Below are 18455 nucleotides of genomic sequence, written 5' to 3' on the forward strand. Positions count from 1 at the left end.
CATTGCATAAAGTGATTATTTCGTTACATTAACCGGTTTACATTGCATAAAGTGATCATTTCGTTACATTAACCGGTTTACATTGGATAAACTGATCCTTTAGTTTTAAATAAATGGTTTATTTTGAATAAAATGATCCTTTATTATATCAACCGATTTACATTGCATAAAGTGATCATTTCGTTACATTAACCGATTTACATTGCATAAAGTGATCATTTTGTTATATCAACCGGTTTACATTGGATACAATTTACTTCCCTCTGGAGACTTGTCGTGAAAAGTATTCTTCTCTTCTAAGTGCTTCTATTTCCACTTGACCTAACATCATAAAGTATCATTTTGTCAACCTGGTCAATAGACATTGGTTTTGCACACACAAGGTTCATTCCATGTCTCACATACAACAAAACTTGTTCTCTAGTCTATTTAGAAAATTGCGCAGGAAACACACACTTCTCATACGTAGTTGTTTTTTCTTCTTCTGTTTTTGACTCTTTTCTTTTACAAAACTGGATGTCTGCCCCCCCCCCCCCCCCCGCATCATCCACCTGTAAAATCTTAAATCTTCACCAGATATCTGAGGATAACGTTAAGCAGTTCACGGGGTATAGCGATGCATGCATACACGCAGGCAGGCTGCTTTAGGTTTGATTTCAATATTTAACATAGTCTCTCATTGCTGGTGTCCCCACTGCCTCATCCCACATCTTACCGTCTCCTCCTCCAGCTAGCTAGCTCTAGCTGGTTGCAGCCAACAAAAGCTGTTGCACCTGCTCCGAGCAGCTGCAAACGTGATGACGAGACCCGAGCTTGATATAGGAGGGGCTCGGCATCCTCAGACTTGACAACTTTTCAGCCAGGGGACTTCATTAAGCATGCAAGCAAAATAGTTCAAACTATGTTACACCTGCTCTATAATCAACATGAAAAAACTGCAGGTGTGTTTAGTTGCTCGTTTTTGAATTGTTAAAATTTTACCGTCACACAAAAAAAGATATAACTTGGTTTTGTCACATGTGGCAAAATCAAAAAAAAAGAGTAAAAAAAAAATAGATAAATTTGTCTGCATGCAAATCTTTATACCACGGTATAGAAGTTGGGAGCTTAGTATGTTTGAGTGTTTAATAATACTATATACAATGAGAGGGAGGAAAATGCTGACTCAATGGATTTTTTGTAATAAGACCATTGATTGTAATAAATCGTCATCTGAGAGGGGGGGGGCCGGGTGGGGGGTTGGTTAGGGGAAAAGAGAATTGACAATTAGTGTGTTCTGTTAAGGGTAGTTTGCATTATTTATTCATCTTGTACTCTGTAAAGTATTTAATCTTGCATGTGTTGTTTTAAATCATTCACATTCCCCTTCCCTAACACACACACATGTGTAAACAAACTTGTTTTCATGCAACTAACTTAATTAGTCAAGAAAGTACATTACTCAATTAAAATTATGTGGCGATCTGCTAACGAGGCTGCACAAGTTTGAGTCATGATATGCTGCTGTGTGCCATGAATGGTTAATTTAATTAATCGAGCCCCTTTCTACTGCCTGTTACATTGTCTTCTTTCTTCAGCTCAAAGTACACTTTTGTGCATGTTTATTTCCGCTTTTAATTGAAATACTAAAGGTTCCATACGTATGGACCTCTATATGAGTTTCATTCCAATCACAAAGTAATAGTGTAACAGTTTATCATATAGTTTCCCATTTGCTTTCTTACAGTTTTAAATACTAATTATAGCAAAGTAAAGCATTTGGACATAGGAACCTTCTCTTGTTTTGGTTGAGAATCCAAAGCCATTATTGATGCCTTATGCTTTATAAGATCCGTCTCGTTTGAAAAGAAAAGTTATTTCGGTCAATTTGCCATAATATTTTTGTAAAATGTTTCCAAACTTTATCAAATGTTTACATACTGCCTAATGAAAAGCAGGTAGAAGCAAAGACACAATAGGATTCTAATTAGTTTAAAACAAATGACAGACAAAATATTATCACTAATCGCATTGAATGAGTTGGCTTAAAATCTGCTTACGAAAAAAAGGCAACGAATTTAATTATCATCTTTTACCTAAATCAAAGTACGGCTTATATGAAGAATCTTATTTATTCTTAATAAACTTCCGGTAATGAAATATGTTTTTGGAAATACATATATACATCAAAATCGGTTGCTTTTGTTCTGTACCCAATTATCGACATATTTGCAAGCAAATATCCACAAGGGAACTACTGTTGTTGTTCTAATAGAAGGGATTTAACTATGAAGGGAATTCATTCTCTCATTCATGGAGAATTCATTTTACATTGCATATATGTACCCTTAACTGTATGACTTAATTAACTGTAATAATATGGCGTGTTTATAGCTTTGCGAGAGAGAGATGATTCTGGTACTACATGAAGTGATATGTGGGGATTATACAATATACTTTCAAGCTTGGATTCATCTGCCTGCCATCTGCCGTGATGGTGTCACTTACCCAGCTGTTGCTAGATAAATTCAGAAAGTAAAACCAATATTTGTAACGTCATGTATTTGCACTGAAAAATACACTAGTTATATCAGGTTGCTATTCGAATAATGTCGATGCTAAAAAAATCTGTTAATGCATTTGATTCTGTCAACAGACATTCTTTGATCAATCATTCATTCTTGATGTTTACGTCCGTTTCTCGACAGGGTCCCTGATGAATGGAGTACATTCACCTCATAGTGTCAATGGGACCCCCTCTCCACCAGCTACAGGGTCAGCTGGACCCACCCCTTCGGCGACGTCGTTGTCTAATCAAGAGTTGCCTCCTGCTTGTGGAGCGAGACAACTCAGCAAGTTAAAGAGGTTCCTGACCACGCTCCAGCAGTTTGGAACGGATATCTCACCCGAGATTGGGGAAAGGGTCAGAAGTTTAGTGATGGGGCTTGTGGTGAGTTTGTTCCTTCCATTCCTACCCCCCCCCACCCCCCTCTTCACCCTAACTCTTCTCTTCAGACATTTGTGAGTTTACTGTAGATTGGTATTGATGATGAATGACTCTGACCAGTTTCTCTCACGAAAACTAACGTAATACTTAACAGACCTTGCAACTGACATTTTACTAAATTGATGTACACAGTGAAAATTAGTTGGTCAATGAACATGGTGATAGCTCCTTTGACTACTGTATATCAGAAATGGTCATATGAAAGATGCAGTATTCATTGCAAGTCCTTGTGTATAGTACAGTACATACTATATGTATATATATATATATATATGCATATGCATATGCATATATATATATATATATATACATATATATGCATATGCATATATGCATATATGCATATATATGCATATGCAGTACCTGTGTAGACTCTGATAACGGATTGGATGAATTACATTAATACACTCACAATATGAATAAATTAAGTAAGTGTTTTGACACAGTAGAGTACAGCACAAGACTGCTTTGTCTTTAACAAATTTATTCTTATAATTAGAACATTTGAGCTTAAAATGTTTTAACAATTACTTTGGTTATAATTCTGATGATTATGAATGCTGCATCACAAATGCTTAGTGGAAAGTGACTTTCCTGCCTGCAAGTCACTGGTAAATGTCCTAAGTATGTCAAGGGTCAGGGGATGAACTATCGTTCTTACTCAATAACTGTTCAGCTGTTTTGAGGGTGCATGTAATTAACTACAGAACTATTCTGTCTCTCCAAGATCCTTTAACCTTGAACTCGAGAGATAGAATCGACTACATCTCAACGCATTATTACTGTTCTGGATATCAAACAAAAACTCTGCCAAATACTCTGCACGAATTTTCATGATTATATCAGCTTAAAATGGCGCAGAAAAAGAATCAATCAAACAGCTGTTGTATTAAGTCATAAACCGAGCCACGAGCCAGCCAGAGGTAAAAAAAGATGCCTGCAACTGGAAACCATCCCTAGTCAAAATGTAGTAATGACAAAGTTGCAAATTTGAAATGGAAAGATGCTGGTCCCAGGCTTTATGGCAGAATCTGAGTTTTGTGGTGACTTAAATTACAGTTATCTATACTTGTATACTCCTATACACTTATATACAATAGTGCCCTGTTGTTTGTATCATGTAACAAGGGTGTATCCAAAAAAATCCAACAGTTCTTTGAAGCTATGACTGGTTGACTATACACCATTTTTTTATCTCAAAACAAAGTTTTTTGGAAAAGAACAGGAAAGAGCCTGTAGGTTTTAAGGGTTGTAGCTGGGGGCTAGGGATTCTCAAACCGATGGAAAATAATGGTTCGAAGAAATCCCAGGAGATGTTTACTCTCTCTCTCCGTCTCTGTTATTTAACTCAACATTTGGTTTTCATTGTTGGGTACTTAGAGTAATGCATTTGTCTGATGCCTACAGCCGCCCGCCCACCCGGCACTATCTTCTCTCTAACTATAATATGACCTTTGTGCAGACAAGCTGGGCAGAATTTTTTAAAGTGAAAGTTTGAAGAACATGAAAAGGTCTTTATCAATTGAAGAGAATTTAAATAGAAAAGCTTGTTTGCTAGTCTAATTACCTCTGAATAATAGGAACAGAAACAGGGCATACAGAGCAATTTGGGAAGTTGCACCCGACCTCTTGGACAGAGGTTCACTTAATTTCCATCTAGAGCTGTAAACTATAAATTAAAGGTCATTGGTATAACACTTGCAAATTTTAGAAAGCTAACAGATTGGCAAAAAAACTTGCCCCAAAGTAGGCAAAATCACTATATTGGATGTTCCCACACCCTCACCCTCGCCCTTCCAGTTAGACAAGTAGCTGTCTATAATAGATCAAGGAAATGGTTATAAATAGCAGGGGGAGGGATGGGAGGGGAGTGGGGGGGGGTGTTGGGGGATATACTTATTGACTTGTGAGCAAAGCAAGCATTGTTTTATTTCCTAGCATATTTAAGGGGCCATAACTGCTAGTGATTTACAGTACAATTACCGTAAAGGGTTTCTCACCAGAAATGCATTAAAGTTGCTATCAATTTCTAAATGGTTTAGTACAGATTTTATAATATTAGGTTAATTAGCCTATACATACATGTGTACAATTATCTGTCTGTGAAGTCCAGTGTGACATGTCATCATAATTCATGTAAATAAGTAGCAGATGTTTGTTTCCAAGGTGGTATTACACACATAGAATGACATGTGTATAGAAGAAATAGAGACACATGTACAGTATTCACATACATAAACTATTATTGGGGGGGGGGGGGGGGTGGGTAGGTGGTTGGTACAGCGGCTGTATTGTAATAAATCAGTAATGGACATTTTTTCTTCTCGTTTCAGAACAACGCTCTCTCAGTGGAAGAGTTTCACAATAAACTCCAGGAAGCCACAAACTTCCCATTAAGACCATTTGTAATTCCATTTCTGAAGGTAAGTGTGGTGGTCTGTCGGTTGGAAATTTAGAAATGATGTTTATTTTATCGTATTTATCTTCATTACTGTTCATGGCTGTAATAGAGTGGGTGGTCGATATCGACAAAGACTCGTTTATTAATGGAGAGAAAATTTGGTTGAAATGTACTGGTGGTGATAGATCATGGTAAGTACTCAAAATAAGGAGTTTAGCTAATCATAGTTACTAGTTTAACTCGTGACTGTACCACCGTCAGATTATGACCTGCCGATGTTGGGGTGTGTTTTTATTTTTGTTTTTTTATTTTTCGGGGGGGCCTGCCAGTAACTGTAGTACCAGCATTATGTCTTTGTCAGCTACTCTCATTGTCTCTACGTGATTTGTAACTCCTTGATAATCATCTCTGGAATATGTGATGGTACTTTCCGTCCTTCGATCATATTTACATCTGGCCCCCCTGGCTCGATATATCTCTGTTGGCAAGACCTTTGTCGTCTGCTCAAAAAGGTTACTAGTGACGTCAATTATGTAGACAATACTAGGTCCAATGTTGCAATTGCCTGTAAAATTAAGCTCCATTTTCCTTGTCTGACTCGATGCCTGCTTATGTGGAAAAAATTATGATTTTGAAGCTGAAAAAAAGAAAGGTTTTCAGGTATGCAGTCTAATTTAGCAGTGGCACAAAAGAACCTTCTGGTTTTAAATTAATATTCAGTAACCAATTAATAATTCCTTTCATATGGTCTAGTGAGTTAATTTGAAGGCTTTCATTCAAAGAAGGCACAAAGCATTGTTAACAACTATGCACAGTCGCACAGTAGAGCTCTACAGTAACTATGCATGGTAACTATGCTACAGTAACTATGCACGGTAACTATGCACTGTAGCCCATGTTGCACAGAGCTCCCTTTTCGCCAAGTTTTATGGTGCTAATATGAGTCCATGAATCATGTTTGTGTGTTGAAGACAATTATAACATGTTCAAACCTACAGTGGATGTGGACTCCATCTGTAATATTTGTAGCGTGGGTATCTAAAAAAGCAGTGATGGTTTTCCAACGTCACAATGACCTTCAGAAGATCAGTACAATTTTAGTTTTAGCCGTCCGAGGGACGGTACTTTCATCTTAAGTAGAACACGGGGCAAATCCCTGATTATCAGAAACGTATGGCATCCCTACATCTCAGTTGGTTATATTGACGGTATGACAGAGAAAGGTTTGCAAAAAAGATGCTGAGCTACATGTATGACATTTGGAGGATCTCTCTTAAATTGTATCCTATAGGCAAATCTTCCCCTTCTACAACGAGAGTTAATGCACTGCGCCAGACTTGCCAAAGTCAACCCACAGCAGTACTACCTGCAGAACGAACAACAGATACTGGAGGTGAAGAGTACACCGGACCCAGCGGACTCCTCAATCACAGAAGTAAATGAAAATGGCAAGAGGAGATCTCCAGATGAAAGGTAAATATCTACACTTCTACTCAATAATAGTAGTAGTAGCTGGTAGTCAATGCTGTAGTAGTAGTAGTAGCTAGTACTCAATAGTAGTAGTAGTAGCTGGTACTCAATAGTAGTAGTAGCAGCAATAGTAGTAGTGGTAGCTGGTACTCAATAGTAGTAGTATTAGTAGCAATAGTAGTAGTAAAAAAAGTAGAAATTACCATGTCAATACTCGATGACGATAACGACTACTGTCTGTCAACAGAGTCTGATGGTCAAATTAGTATGTTCCTAGTTGTAGATTACTTCATTCCTTCTCTCACGCTTACCTGTCCCCACACAAGAAATGCACTTGCTCATAGAGTATGCTTACAGTAGTTGTTACCTTAAATTATTGTTGGGCCTAAGCTGGGGATTGAGGTTAGTTTTGAAGGTTTCTGGAGGTATGTGGCCTCTGTTGTACTACTAGTACTTTAAAAATTGGGTACTATATATATACATATAAACATATACAGGGATGTGCCCAGGATTTCCTGAGTGCCGGGTATACTGATCGCCATCCTGGGGGAGGAGTCTAAGGGGGAGGGGGTGTCCCCCTCCCCTTTGAGAAATTTTTCGATTTTTGAAGGTGCTCAGATGCCAAATGCTGGCACTTGTGTAGCTTTTTAAGCACATACACAAGTACTTGTTTTTCTAACAATTTACATTTTTCCATTTTTTTTAGTGAAATATATTACGTACCTACTACCTGGTAAAAGTTATTAGTTTGTTTCAAAGAGATTTTACAAGGGACCGATTGAGGGCAATAAGTAATGTTTCTCCCATGCATAACTAATGCATTACTCGTCTGTATGATTTTGGCATAGGCTAGGCCCAATTTATGTTGAATATATTGTTAGGAATGTCGGGATTTTAGATGAAAACAGTGCTGGGCGGGATTCACGATTTTTAAGACAGTGCTGGGCAGTAATTTTTAGTGCTGGGCGGAGCCGCCCAGTGCCGCCCAGCGTGGGCACATCCCAGCATATATATAGTTACACCAGCTTTGATCAGCTCATGTCACCAAACGTGTGGAAACACAGACTGTCAACTATGGATGCCATTGCAGACCGCACAGTGAATGTCTCTGTATAAGTTCCCTTTCACACAAATAAAAATAGACCTTGTCCTCTCCTAGGAGATATATGTATGTAAATGCAACCATCTGTTTTGAAAGTGTACCTGCTAATTTTGAAGGATCTCACCAAATATTTTGCCATTATAATGTATTATTTCCAAGTCTGATTCCAAGGCAGTAGTTTCTAATTTTTGATCATGAGCTGAAAAGCATTATAGTAGTTAACCATTAACTCATTCATAACAGAATAAGGAGACTAGAAATTATAAATGGGTGTTCTTTAAGGAAGCATGAAAGATGTCAGTCACTAAGCGCACATATCCTCACAATTTGATTTGCAGTATTTCATTCGATGTTCTTTTTAAATTCCGACCTTTGGTCCCCTTGGAAATAGTGGAAGAATCTAATCCCATGATCTATTCATTTATTATTGCGTAATTATTTGTACTGAGGAAAAGGCAAGGTTGGTTGGGCTCATTTGCTGGTACCAGGCAGGTTTTGGAACAGGTGGTGTTGGCAGAAGGGTGTCCTTGATTGTCAATACTCAATTACTTAATTTCACTAATTTATACATGTAAGGCAAATAAAGGCCAGTGTTCCAAAACTTTTTCAATTGAATTCAGTTTTTAATGTAAACTAAAAAAAAAAAAAAAATAATTTGTTGACTTTAATAGTTAATAATTCAAAATCGTCCAGAATAAACAGCATTCATGCCACTTTAGCAATAAAAACAGTATACTTTATAGTCAAATGAAAAAAAAAAAACAGACTAAGTTCTTGAATTTATTTTGCTTGATCTCTCCTCTCGACAGGATGGCAAACAGACCAAAGGAGAACGGAAGTAGTTCTGGGGTAGAAGTACCCCTGCCAAAGAGACACCATGGTGTTGGTTCCCCAACTGCCCTGCCTGGTATGCCCTCATCAGTCAACCATTTCAATCACCTTCCACCTTCTCACCCTTTCAGAGTGGAGGACATGGTTCATGGTAGGGAGCCAAGAGACTTTAGAGAGATGCGGGAGAGGTTAGACCGTGAAAGGGAACGCCACACACCGTTTGGTACGTCTAGGCGTCCTGCGTAGCGGATAGGCTACTACTAATAACGCTACTAGTATAAAGGATTTAATCTCTGCAGATTAGTAGCACTAGGTGGTCAGATGCAAATATTGAAAACAGGCCAGGAATATCAACAATTGTGCAATTGTTATCATCAACTTGTGATTAGAACTGTCCAAAAATATCCGAGGGAATTACATCTGTTTTCAAAGGAAACACGTATTTCCTGCATTAAGTGTTCCCCCCTTGCCATCTCAGTAAAACTTAGAATCGATAGTAGTTATTCTGGCTTTCTCCAAAAAAATTTACTCCACCCTTTTATTGTAAAAATTTGTGTGTACACGGTGTTTCTAACCACTCGACAATCAAAAAACTTTGTCTCTGTCTCGTCCGTATCGTTCCGCTTTCCGACTTCTCTCCGTCCGTCCGTCTGCCTGCGACTCTCTCTGTCTTATCTCACACATCTTTGCACGTCCAATACCCCCCCCCCCCAAAGCAACACAAAAGGTATCACAACCCAGGTTGCCGTTTGGCAAGCTACTGCACGAGCAGTGTTGACCTGGCATTTCTGATAGCACCCAACACCGCTAATCATCAACTAGTCTGGAGTGTTTGTCTTAGTATTAATGAGGGATTGCAATTGTTAAACTGGGAAGGAAATAAAAAGGACAGATGGTAACATGGTTGAAGCAGGTGATGGGTAAAAAAATATATATAGACAAGACGAAAAGATCACATGGTTGCCGTGACAATCCGGTATTTAGGGATTAATATCGTTTGACATTTTGCTTGTGCCAGCTTGGGTCATGGGCTTGCCACACTTTATTATCTCATTTTGGGAGGAATTATAATTTGGTTGGTGCATGATGGGGGAGACGGTTGCATGGTATCTCTACCGAGAGAAGGAAATTCACATTTTTTCATGGTGTTTGGCAGGGTTGTGATGGTGTTTGAAACAGCATATTGAGTTTATAAACTGTTTGCATTAGCTTTGACATTGCCTCACCATGCTATGCAAGATGATGATTCACAAACCTCATCTAGGCATTTTCTTTTGCAATATTCAATAACATGATAAAAACAAACATGTACATGATGAACTTGTTAATTTAGTCTGTGGAACCCTGAAGTAATAAATATGAAATAACTCAGAAATCAACTGCTTAAAACCATGCAGCTGTATTGGCCTCATATCCATTTGGTGAGTGCTTTGAGTCTTAGAGTATAAGACTAATGGTCTGTCATATCTGGCTGACGTACATATAATCATTTTATTAATTTTAATGCTCAAGTCATACATGGCTGCACCATGTTCCAAATGTGGTTCATCAATGATAACTTTTTTTTCTCATTTATAATTGAAAGAAAGATATATATACTTTGCTGTGGTAAACCAGTATCGAATTTTCTTTAGTTTTCTGAGATTCAGGGACACTTTGCAACATTCTCATAATGACTAGCTGTTTTGGGGGGTTTTTTTAATTTATATTTGGCAGCCATAAAAGAAAATCTTACTGAAACTTAAAAGAGGCAGGGAGAAATGTACTTGGCCATTGGACAACATAAAAATCTTTTTTTTTAATCTGACAGCCATAAAAGAAAAACTTACTGAAATTTAAAAGAGGCAGGGAGAAATATACTTGGCCGTTGGACAACATAAAAATCTTTCATTTAAAGAAATTAACAAATTGATTTTGTCAATGAAACAGCAGATTCGATTACTTCAAATATTAATCTACTTACAGTGAGATATTATAAATATAGATATTGACCTATCTGAGCTTACAGGTAGATTGAGATTTCTGAGTCTCATGTTTGTTTGTGTATTCAATAAATAACAGTCATACTTCATGTAAATTAAAGCCCATTGTCTCTTCTGCTCAAAATGTTGGGAAACTGCATAATGAGTCATCAGATGTTGTTGCTATGGTAATCCATAGAATATCATTTCAATCAGAAATTACCAAAGGAATAAATACGAAAGCTACAGTTGAATCATTGAAGTCCATTTGAAAATATTTATTAGAACAAATTAGAGAAGGAAAAAAAGTCATGAAGGCACATACTCAAAGGCTCTACATTATCAGAAGATGTAAAAAGTAAAATTGAGTTGTTTTCTTTACACAGGAGGAGAAGATGTAAAAAGTAATAGAGTTAGATGACTTGTTTTCTTTACACAGCAGGCTATCCACCCTCCAGAGAGAGTCTCTTCCCGGATCCATTTTACTTTGATGACCGGATAGAAGACGAGTGGAAACATGTTGAAACGGTGAGCGTTACACAATAAATCTATCCTAGTAGCTTGCACTACTCTCACAATCTGTCAAACTGTCTCTCGTTAATGTTTGATGACTTCGGATTCTTTTAAAATACAAGCTAGTCTGTGGGAGAACAGGTACTTAGTAATAACTTAAGTTGAAATGTCGGTTAGTTTGCTGGGAGGAGGCACTTTCATGGGAGACACATCTTCTCGTGTTTCAACTTCTTCACTCAAAGCCTAGTTGAGGAAAGTGCCATTTTTGGTTACGATGCCGAAGGCTCAGTAGTAACCTTTGGAATCTTGCTGATGTGTGTGTGTGTGTGACGGCCAGCTCGTAAACACGATATCTTAAGAAGCACAAGTTGAGTCAATGTCGTGTTTGGTAGGTAGATTTCCCATGATGTATAGATGTGCCCTATTAGTTGTGGTTCCCATGTCATGCATATTCGGGGCTAAACCTTAAAATTCTTATAATATTGGCAATATCTCTTCAACCGTCTGATCGAGTTCATACTTGGTATGGTGATGTCAGTTAATGATAGGTAGGCACAATGGTTATATAATCATGTCTGTAACAGAACATACAGTCATCCAGGAAAGTTCAAGGAAAGTTGATATGTAGTATTGCTTTAAGCACACTCAAGCTGGTCCTTTCTCCCCCCCCCCCCCCCTCTGAGCTTCAAGGGGTCAACAGGTTATCTCAAAGGTGGCAAAATTGGGTAAAGAGGTTATCTCAATTGGTCTCAGACTGGCAATTTGTTTTGTGATTTATACCAGATGACTTGCAGCTTGTCAAAATATTTTACAAATCTCATGTAGAGTTCTCAGTTTATCAAAAATCTTAAAGGGATTTGCATTAGGAATAGGAATAAAAACAATTCTATACTGTAGAATCCTTAACCAGTGAATTAAATGGTTGATGCTTCTTTGCCAACATGATAACCTGATACCTTCCTTTAATATATTGCTGCATTAGACAATAGATAATCCTCTTCATTTTGGTGTGCACAAGTTCATGTACCTATTAACATGTATGGCTTACCACACTATGAATATATTTAGGCATCGTAACCACTAAACGTTTTATTTTTCTGATTTATCTTGGTCAGATGTTACAATGCATTGTGGGAATGGTCGAGAAAACGAAGCGTGCCCTGGCTGTCCTGCATCAGAGAAGCATACAAGACAGAGAGGAGCTGGCGCTGTGGGCGCGAAGACACTCCCAGTCCGTGGACCGGAATTTCAACAAGAGGCCGCCATCCGGCGAGGCTGCCATTTCTCCAGTGGAGGATAGAGTCACTGAGGTCAAAAGGAGGGCTGGTACGTCACAAGCAGCAGTATCAAACAAAATGGGTGAATGCTCACATTAATCATTCTCTAACTTCTCAGAGGAATTCTCCGGTGCCAGAAAAAAAATCCCCCCCCAAAAAACAAAAAAAAAGGGAAAACCTTGTTTGCCCTTGAAGAAAACTAAAAAATATAGAAAGAAATACATAAAAGTTACAAAGGATATCCATTCAATTACAATCATCATGTTGCTATTTTTAAGCACCATCTCAATAGTCACCCCAAATTTATGAAGTCCTTTGCAGTGACATCTATAGCATATTCTGAAGTGCATTTTGTCATCCATTCAGAAACTTTGAAGCCAAAAACATTTTAAAGAAAGCAGTTGTGCCCACCAGACTGTCCCTTGCGAGCACGGACTCTTCCATCTGTATCTCACTGGTACCTCTGGGTCTGGTGATAATGGTTTCTTCACCCCATTGGAATCAAATGTGTCCCTCTAGACATTCATTCATTTCTCTCACTAGTGTTTCTGGTTGTGGTTTTAAGATGGTGTATACTGATATTCATCTCTGCTTCATTCCACCACCCACCCGCCGATCTCATGATTGGTGTTTCATCCACACCCCCACCGTCTTAATCTTTGGTCCTGCTGTCCATCTATTGGCTTCTAGAATGCCTTCCCCACCCCCTGTGTCTAGTATACAGTACGCCCAGAAACCACACAAGAACAAATAAGATTTGTGGTATGATGCATGCAACACATTGCAGGAACGGATAGTCCTTCCTGAAAGAGGAAAACACAAAATTTTTGAGGGGAGTTCTGTGAATGCTAAAACATAAGGATTGCACAAAAAAAGAAAGCTTACCCTTGCTAATGACAACAGAAAAATTCATCTGGAAATTTACACTCTTTTGTCGAGAAGTGCAATTCACTTCAGGTTTATATTAGGCCAATTCTGTCTGTTCTGCAAATCATCGTGATTTTAGCAATGACAGCCAGAAGTGATTGCAGTTTGAGGTTGGCCAATGTAGAAAATGGATGCCCCATCAATACTCTGAACCCAACCAGCTTTCCCTCCCCCCCCCCCACTCACACCCTGTTTCATGATTCCACCCTCTCCTGTATGGAAATGGTTCATGTTGGCTGTCTTCTACATCACTCTTTTGTCATGTGGCTTTGCTAAGTCAATAAGGTGGCGGTGGCTCACCAGGTGTTGTTCCATTCAATCAATCACCAAACATGACGATGTTGTTTCTCTTCCCAGGAGGCCCCATAGGTTGTCTTCTCAACCCGTAATGAGTTGAACATGTTAATTGTATTGCCATGCCACCACTCCCAGAAAGTTTTGCTAATATCTTCTCTTTTGCCAGTCAATTCCAGCGGAGGGTTTTATACATAGCTTTGGGATGACGATATTGGACGTGTATCATGAAAGTGTATATATTGTGTATATATTGTGTAGATATTGTGTAGATATTGTGTATATTGTGTATATATTGTGTACATATTCACTCTTTTCTTAAACAGAGGAGGCTGTGAATGAGGTGAAGAGGCAAGCAGTCTCAGAACTGCAGAAGGCTGTCGCAGCGGCAGAACAGAAGGCTAACGAAATGGTTAGCGCAGAGAGAGCCAAACTGGATCAGTCCATCGTGGAGGCGAGACAGAAAGCCGCAGAAGAGGCGGTGTCGTTACTCAACCAGCAGGAAGATTCTAGTGAGGTAGGAAGGAGGGACAGGGTGGGGACACTAGTCACCCTTAACAAAAGGGCAGACTGAGGTTTAAATTGATCTTTTATACGTAGATCAGTCAAACAAAGGCATTGTCAAAAATGCTGGACATGCCTGTGCATGTTAAGTGCCTACCCGTAGCATCACATAGGACCTTGGGGGAGGGGCCTATCGCTATGACGACAATTTCAATCAAAAGAAAATAAAATAGTACCATTGAAACTGTGATAAACTGTGATAAGTGATTCTATGTTAAGATGTAGTGAACAATAGATGATCATGAACAATATGATGATCTGTGGATACTTGAACACAAACATAATTAGGCTTGGTATTGTGGATACTTAACGCAAACATAAACAGGCTTGGTGTTGTGGGTCTATTTTCTGCAGAACTGCTGGAATTGTGGACGAAAGGCAAATGAAACCTGCAGTGGTTGTAACACAGCGAGGTATTGCGGCTCCTTTTGTCAGCATAAAGACTGGGAGAACCACCACAGAATGTGTAGTCAGTATTGTAACCAACAGTCCAAACCTGGAAGCTCAAACAACAATAAAGTGGGTAAGTAATGGAGAGATATATAAAATATTCCAATGGGGGGGTGGGCAGGGGGCACACCGACAGCAAATACTCTCTAGAAAATATACCCTCTTTAGTAAAAAGGACATGTTTTAGAATGTTTCATCAGCATATGTCAATACGTCACTTGGCATAGCAAATCTTGCGGCATTTTCGTTGTTGTTTTCTAAAACACTGTAACCCTCGTTAGCATTCTGATGGAGGCCTTTGAATATCAATGTATATCAGTGACAGGGTGCACACAGCCCCCCCCCCCCCCCCAAATTATACTACTGTGCTATTTATTGCTAATTATTGACAATAGTTACATTTTCTTGATACTTGTTTCTAGGGATTCCAGAGACCACAAGTGCATCATCATCGTCATCATCATCATCAACAACAGCAACAACGACATCATGTAAGATCGGTACAGCACCACCCACAGTAGCCTTAATGAGAACATCGCCCCCTTCAGCCAGCCCAACAGGTTCTCACCATTCAACCAGCTCTCCCCGGAACAACTCACCAAATCGACAGCCTCTGACGGTGGAAGGTGCTCGATGAAGCTGAGGACTTTTGTAATACCGGGGGTTTTTGGGGTGGAGGGGGAGGGGGGGTAGGGGGCTTATGCAGGCATCCAGACATGAGCAGGTTATTTGGTGTCCTGTCTTGTCACAACACAGATATTCTACCGTGTAAGACGTGTTCATAGGGTGTGTGATAAATTAACGAGTACAGATACGACAGAAATGATTTGGATCCTGGATTAAGATATCGTTTGTTTCGTTTTGTGGTCGCTGCCGTCGGGGTCATTCGTCACACACTGTCGGTGACCTCTTCTAGTGCAACTCTGGTGGGGCAGATTGCTGGATCGTGTCCGTTCGGTTTCCCCAGAAACCGCAACTAAATTTCGTCTTTCTGTGAAGGGAACTTGCTTTTATGGAAGTGTCAGCAATGCTATTTAACTTGCGATGTAGTCTAGCTTCACACATACTCTTTCTGTTGGATCAAGTTTTGACTTGTCAAAGATTGTCAGAGATGATCGTTGCATAACTTCATAAATTACGGTATAGGTGTACAGCTTTGCATCGCATAACACAACTGCATCAACGACAACCAAAAAGCCACCCGCAGAATCTTTTGTTCATATCACGTTGTATAATTTTGTGAATGTTTTTTTTTCTGAATGTCACTCTTGGATCTATCTGTCTGTGTGTCTCTATAAACTCACCTATTTACAATACTACTTACTTGCCCAGTAGACCAATCACTACGATAGAATCAACGCAAGGAGGTCAACCGATTTAAGAAAGAAAGGAAAAAAAGTGATTAAACTTTCTTCAACTGTCATCTTGAAAGTTTTTCTATCAAAGTATTTGACCAGCTGAGTCTCTTCTCGTGAGTTTTATTGGTTCACATTTCATGCTTTGTATAAAACCATCTGTATAAATATATATTCATACCTCAAAATTTATTTTTCTATATTTTTTTTTTTCGGTCCATTAATTTTTACAGCAGTATTAGCACACGATATGAAATAACGAGGAGGAAAAAAAAGAAAAACATCTTTAAGAATATCCTTTCTTGGTGTCAGTTCAATTTTGTTATAATGACCTAGGGTGGACAGCCAAAGTTTTGGCGAGTTTTTATTTATATTCTTCTCGATATTTGCACCTTGGACATCTGTTATTTCTCACTCTTATGTGTGCTGTATTAACTGGTTTGGGGATATGTTTTTAATATGGAAGTGACATTTTTACATATTTTGTACAATGTTACCCAATTTCATGCTTAAAAGTGGTCAAAGGTTACTAAATTTAAAAAAATCACATCCAATCATCAAGGGGACACCCATTGAGAAATCCCTAATTTCATTTAATTTAATTTCTCATACATGGTTTTTGTATAAAATACATAATTAATAACTATGGCTTGGTAGCAAATGATGTTACTTACGAGGTGTCTTGTAAATCTTGCATAGGTGTAAACTGTGGGAGCTCTCTTGTCATTTCTTTATGAAGACCGTCTTGGAAACAAAGGAATGGATATTATATTAATTAATTGCCGAATTTACTTGCAATTGGTTAAAAACTTAACAGGATTGCCTTGATTTATTATCAATCCTGTTCCTTTTTAATGATTTTTGTAAGAATATGCAAGTGTTTAATGCTGTCAAAACTTCAAGTTTTCCTGCATTATTCCTTGAGCATTCGGTTACAGGATTGCCTTCCCTAAGAATTACGGTCGTGGGTGTGCAATTGTTTTGAAAATGACAAATTTTTTAATTTATGTGGTTAAAGTGGTGGTTAAAGTGGTATTCTATGTGAAACTGGGCTGGTAAAGTTTGTTAGAAAGATGATTAGAACTTGGTCTGTACACAAAAAAAAACAGAAAGTTCTGCCTACCTCTTTCAGTGTCGTCAGCTTAATATGGCCATTTCGTTTGATTTCCTAAAAAGGATTATGTTCTGTTTGGTAGCCATTGGAGGTCAATTAAATTCAGATAGATGATTGTATGAAGCCACACCAGCTTTACTCCTCCCACCCCCACCAACCCCTTCTCCACCCCCTCCTCAAATAGCTTTCCTGTCCCTTTTTCTTGAGGCTATGAAGCTTCTTCCCTCATATCTTGTGTAATTGTTTAAGATGGTTTCGATCACATTATGCCTTAGTAAGAACCACTAGTGGTTGACCAATGACCACCAGTGTGGCTAAGATGAAACTAAGAGGCTAATTGAGCCAGAGGTAACATCTATGAATGAAATGGTAGATGGATGAAATTATGAAAGAACTGAAGAATGGATGAATTGCTTAAGATGGTTAAGCAGCAGGTTAAAAGTGAATGAATTTCAAAAGCAATAGGTGAAGAAAATGGATGAATAAAACACACAGCATACGATGTGTTTCAGGACAAGGTGGCCGTAGTAAGGAAGGGGGCTTAAAAACCAAGATTAATCGTCTCGAAAATATTCTGTCTACTGGTCTGAAGAAGGCAATGACGTTTAGTCTTGATGTAAATTAAATTTACAGGAAATTTACAGGAAAGTCAGTCGTTTCTGGGCAACTTGAGAAGGCAGTGGGGAGGGGTTGGGGGGAGGTTGAGGAGTTACCTGAGCCCAGCATCGGTAACCGTGATGGACTAAACCATCCATTTATATTTTCGACTGCCTTTTTCTGTCACCCTCAGTTGTGTGCTATAATAATTGTAGACTAATCAGCTGTCATTGTTCAATTTCCTTATGATTTTGCATTCTCAGACCAAACTGAACTATGTTCTCTTTTTTTTATTTATAAGTCTTTTAATTAATTAATTTTTTTCTTGTTTGAATGATGTTTTGTCCATAATCTTTTCAAATACTAACAACTTGAAGAAATAGTATGTAAATCTCTATCAGTGGGTTTCCAAGACCTGTTTGTTTCATGTAAAGAAAAGTTATTGTACAACAAAGACGAGTATCACCTTCAATCCTCCTTGTGTCTCTGTTATTTCATCCTCTCAGAGTACTTTTCATCCTCTCAGTGTACTGACCGTTACCGTGGAAAAGTTAAAAAGGTTCTGACTGTGTGTCAGTTTTGGTCTCGTAGCACAATTAATTGTTCCATTGAC

At 38.5% G+C, this 18455-nt stretch overlaps 1 protein-coding gene across 18 annotated transcripts in view; it reads left to right on the top strand.

Annotated features, from left to right (window-relative positions):
• LOC139961728 (protein CBFA2T1-like) overlaps positions 1-18314 on the top strand; it is a 157862-nt gene extending 139548 nt beyond the window's left edge. For 14 of the 18 annotated variants that reach the window (XM_071961166.1, XM_071961190.1, XM_071961183.1 and 11 more), the window contains 9 exons: positions 2688-2929; positions 5320-5409; positions 6679-6860; positions 8769-9013; positions 11191-11279; positions 12380-12623; positions 14089-14279; positions 14681-14849; positions 15199-18314. In XM_071961166.1, coding sequence (XP_071817267.1) covers positions 2688-2929; positions 5320-5409; positions 6679-6860; positions 8769-9013; positions 11191-11279; positions 12380-12623; positions 14089-14279; positions 14681-14849; positions 15199-15413 — 1667 coding nt within the window. In that variant the 3' untranslated portion in view covers positions 15414-18314. The remainder of the gene's footprint in view (positions 1-2687; positions 2930-5319; positions 5410-6678; positions 6861-8768; positions 9014-11190; positions 11280-12379; positions 12624-14088; positions 14280-14680; positions 14850-15198) is intronic. The other 4 variants (XM_071961234.1, XM_071961250.1, XM_071961257.1 and 1 more) reach the window with 4 other exon arrangements.
• The last annotated feature ends 141 nt before the right edge of the window (positions 18315-18455 follow it).

The sequence above is a fragment of the Apostichopus japonicus genome, chromosome 3 (assembly GCF_037975245.1).
Source record: "Apostichopus japonicus isolate 1M-3 chromosome 3, ASM3797524v1, whole genome shotgun sequence".
Classification (NCBI taxonomy): domain Eukaryota; kingdom Metazoa; phylum Echinodermata; class Holothuroidea; order Aspidochirotida; family Stichopodidae; genus Apostichopus; species Apostichopus japonicus.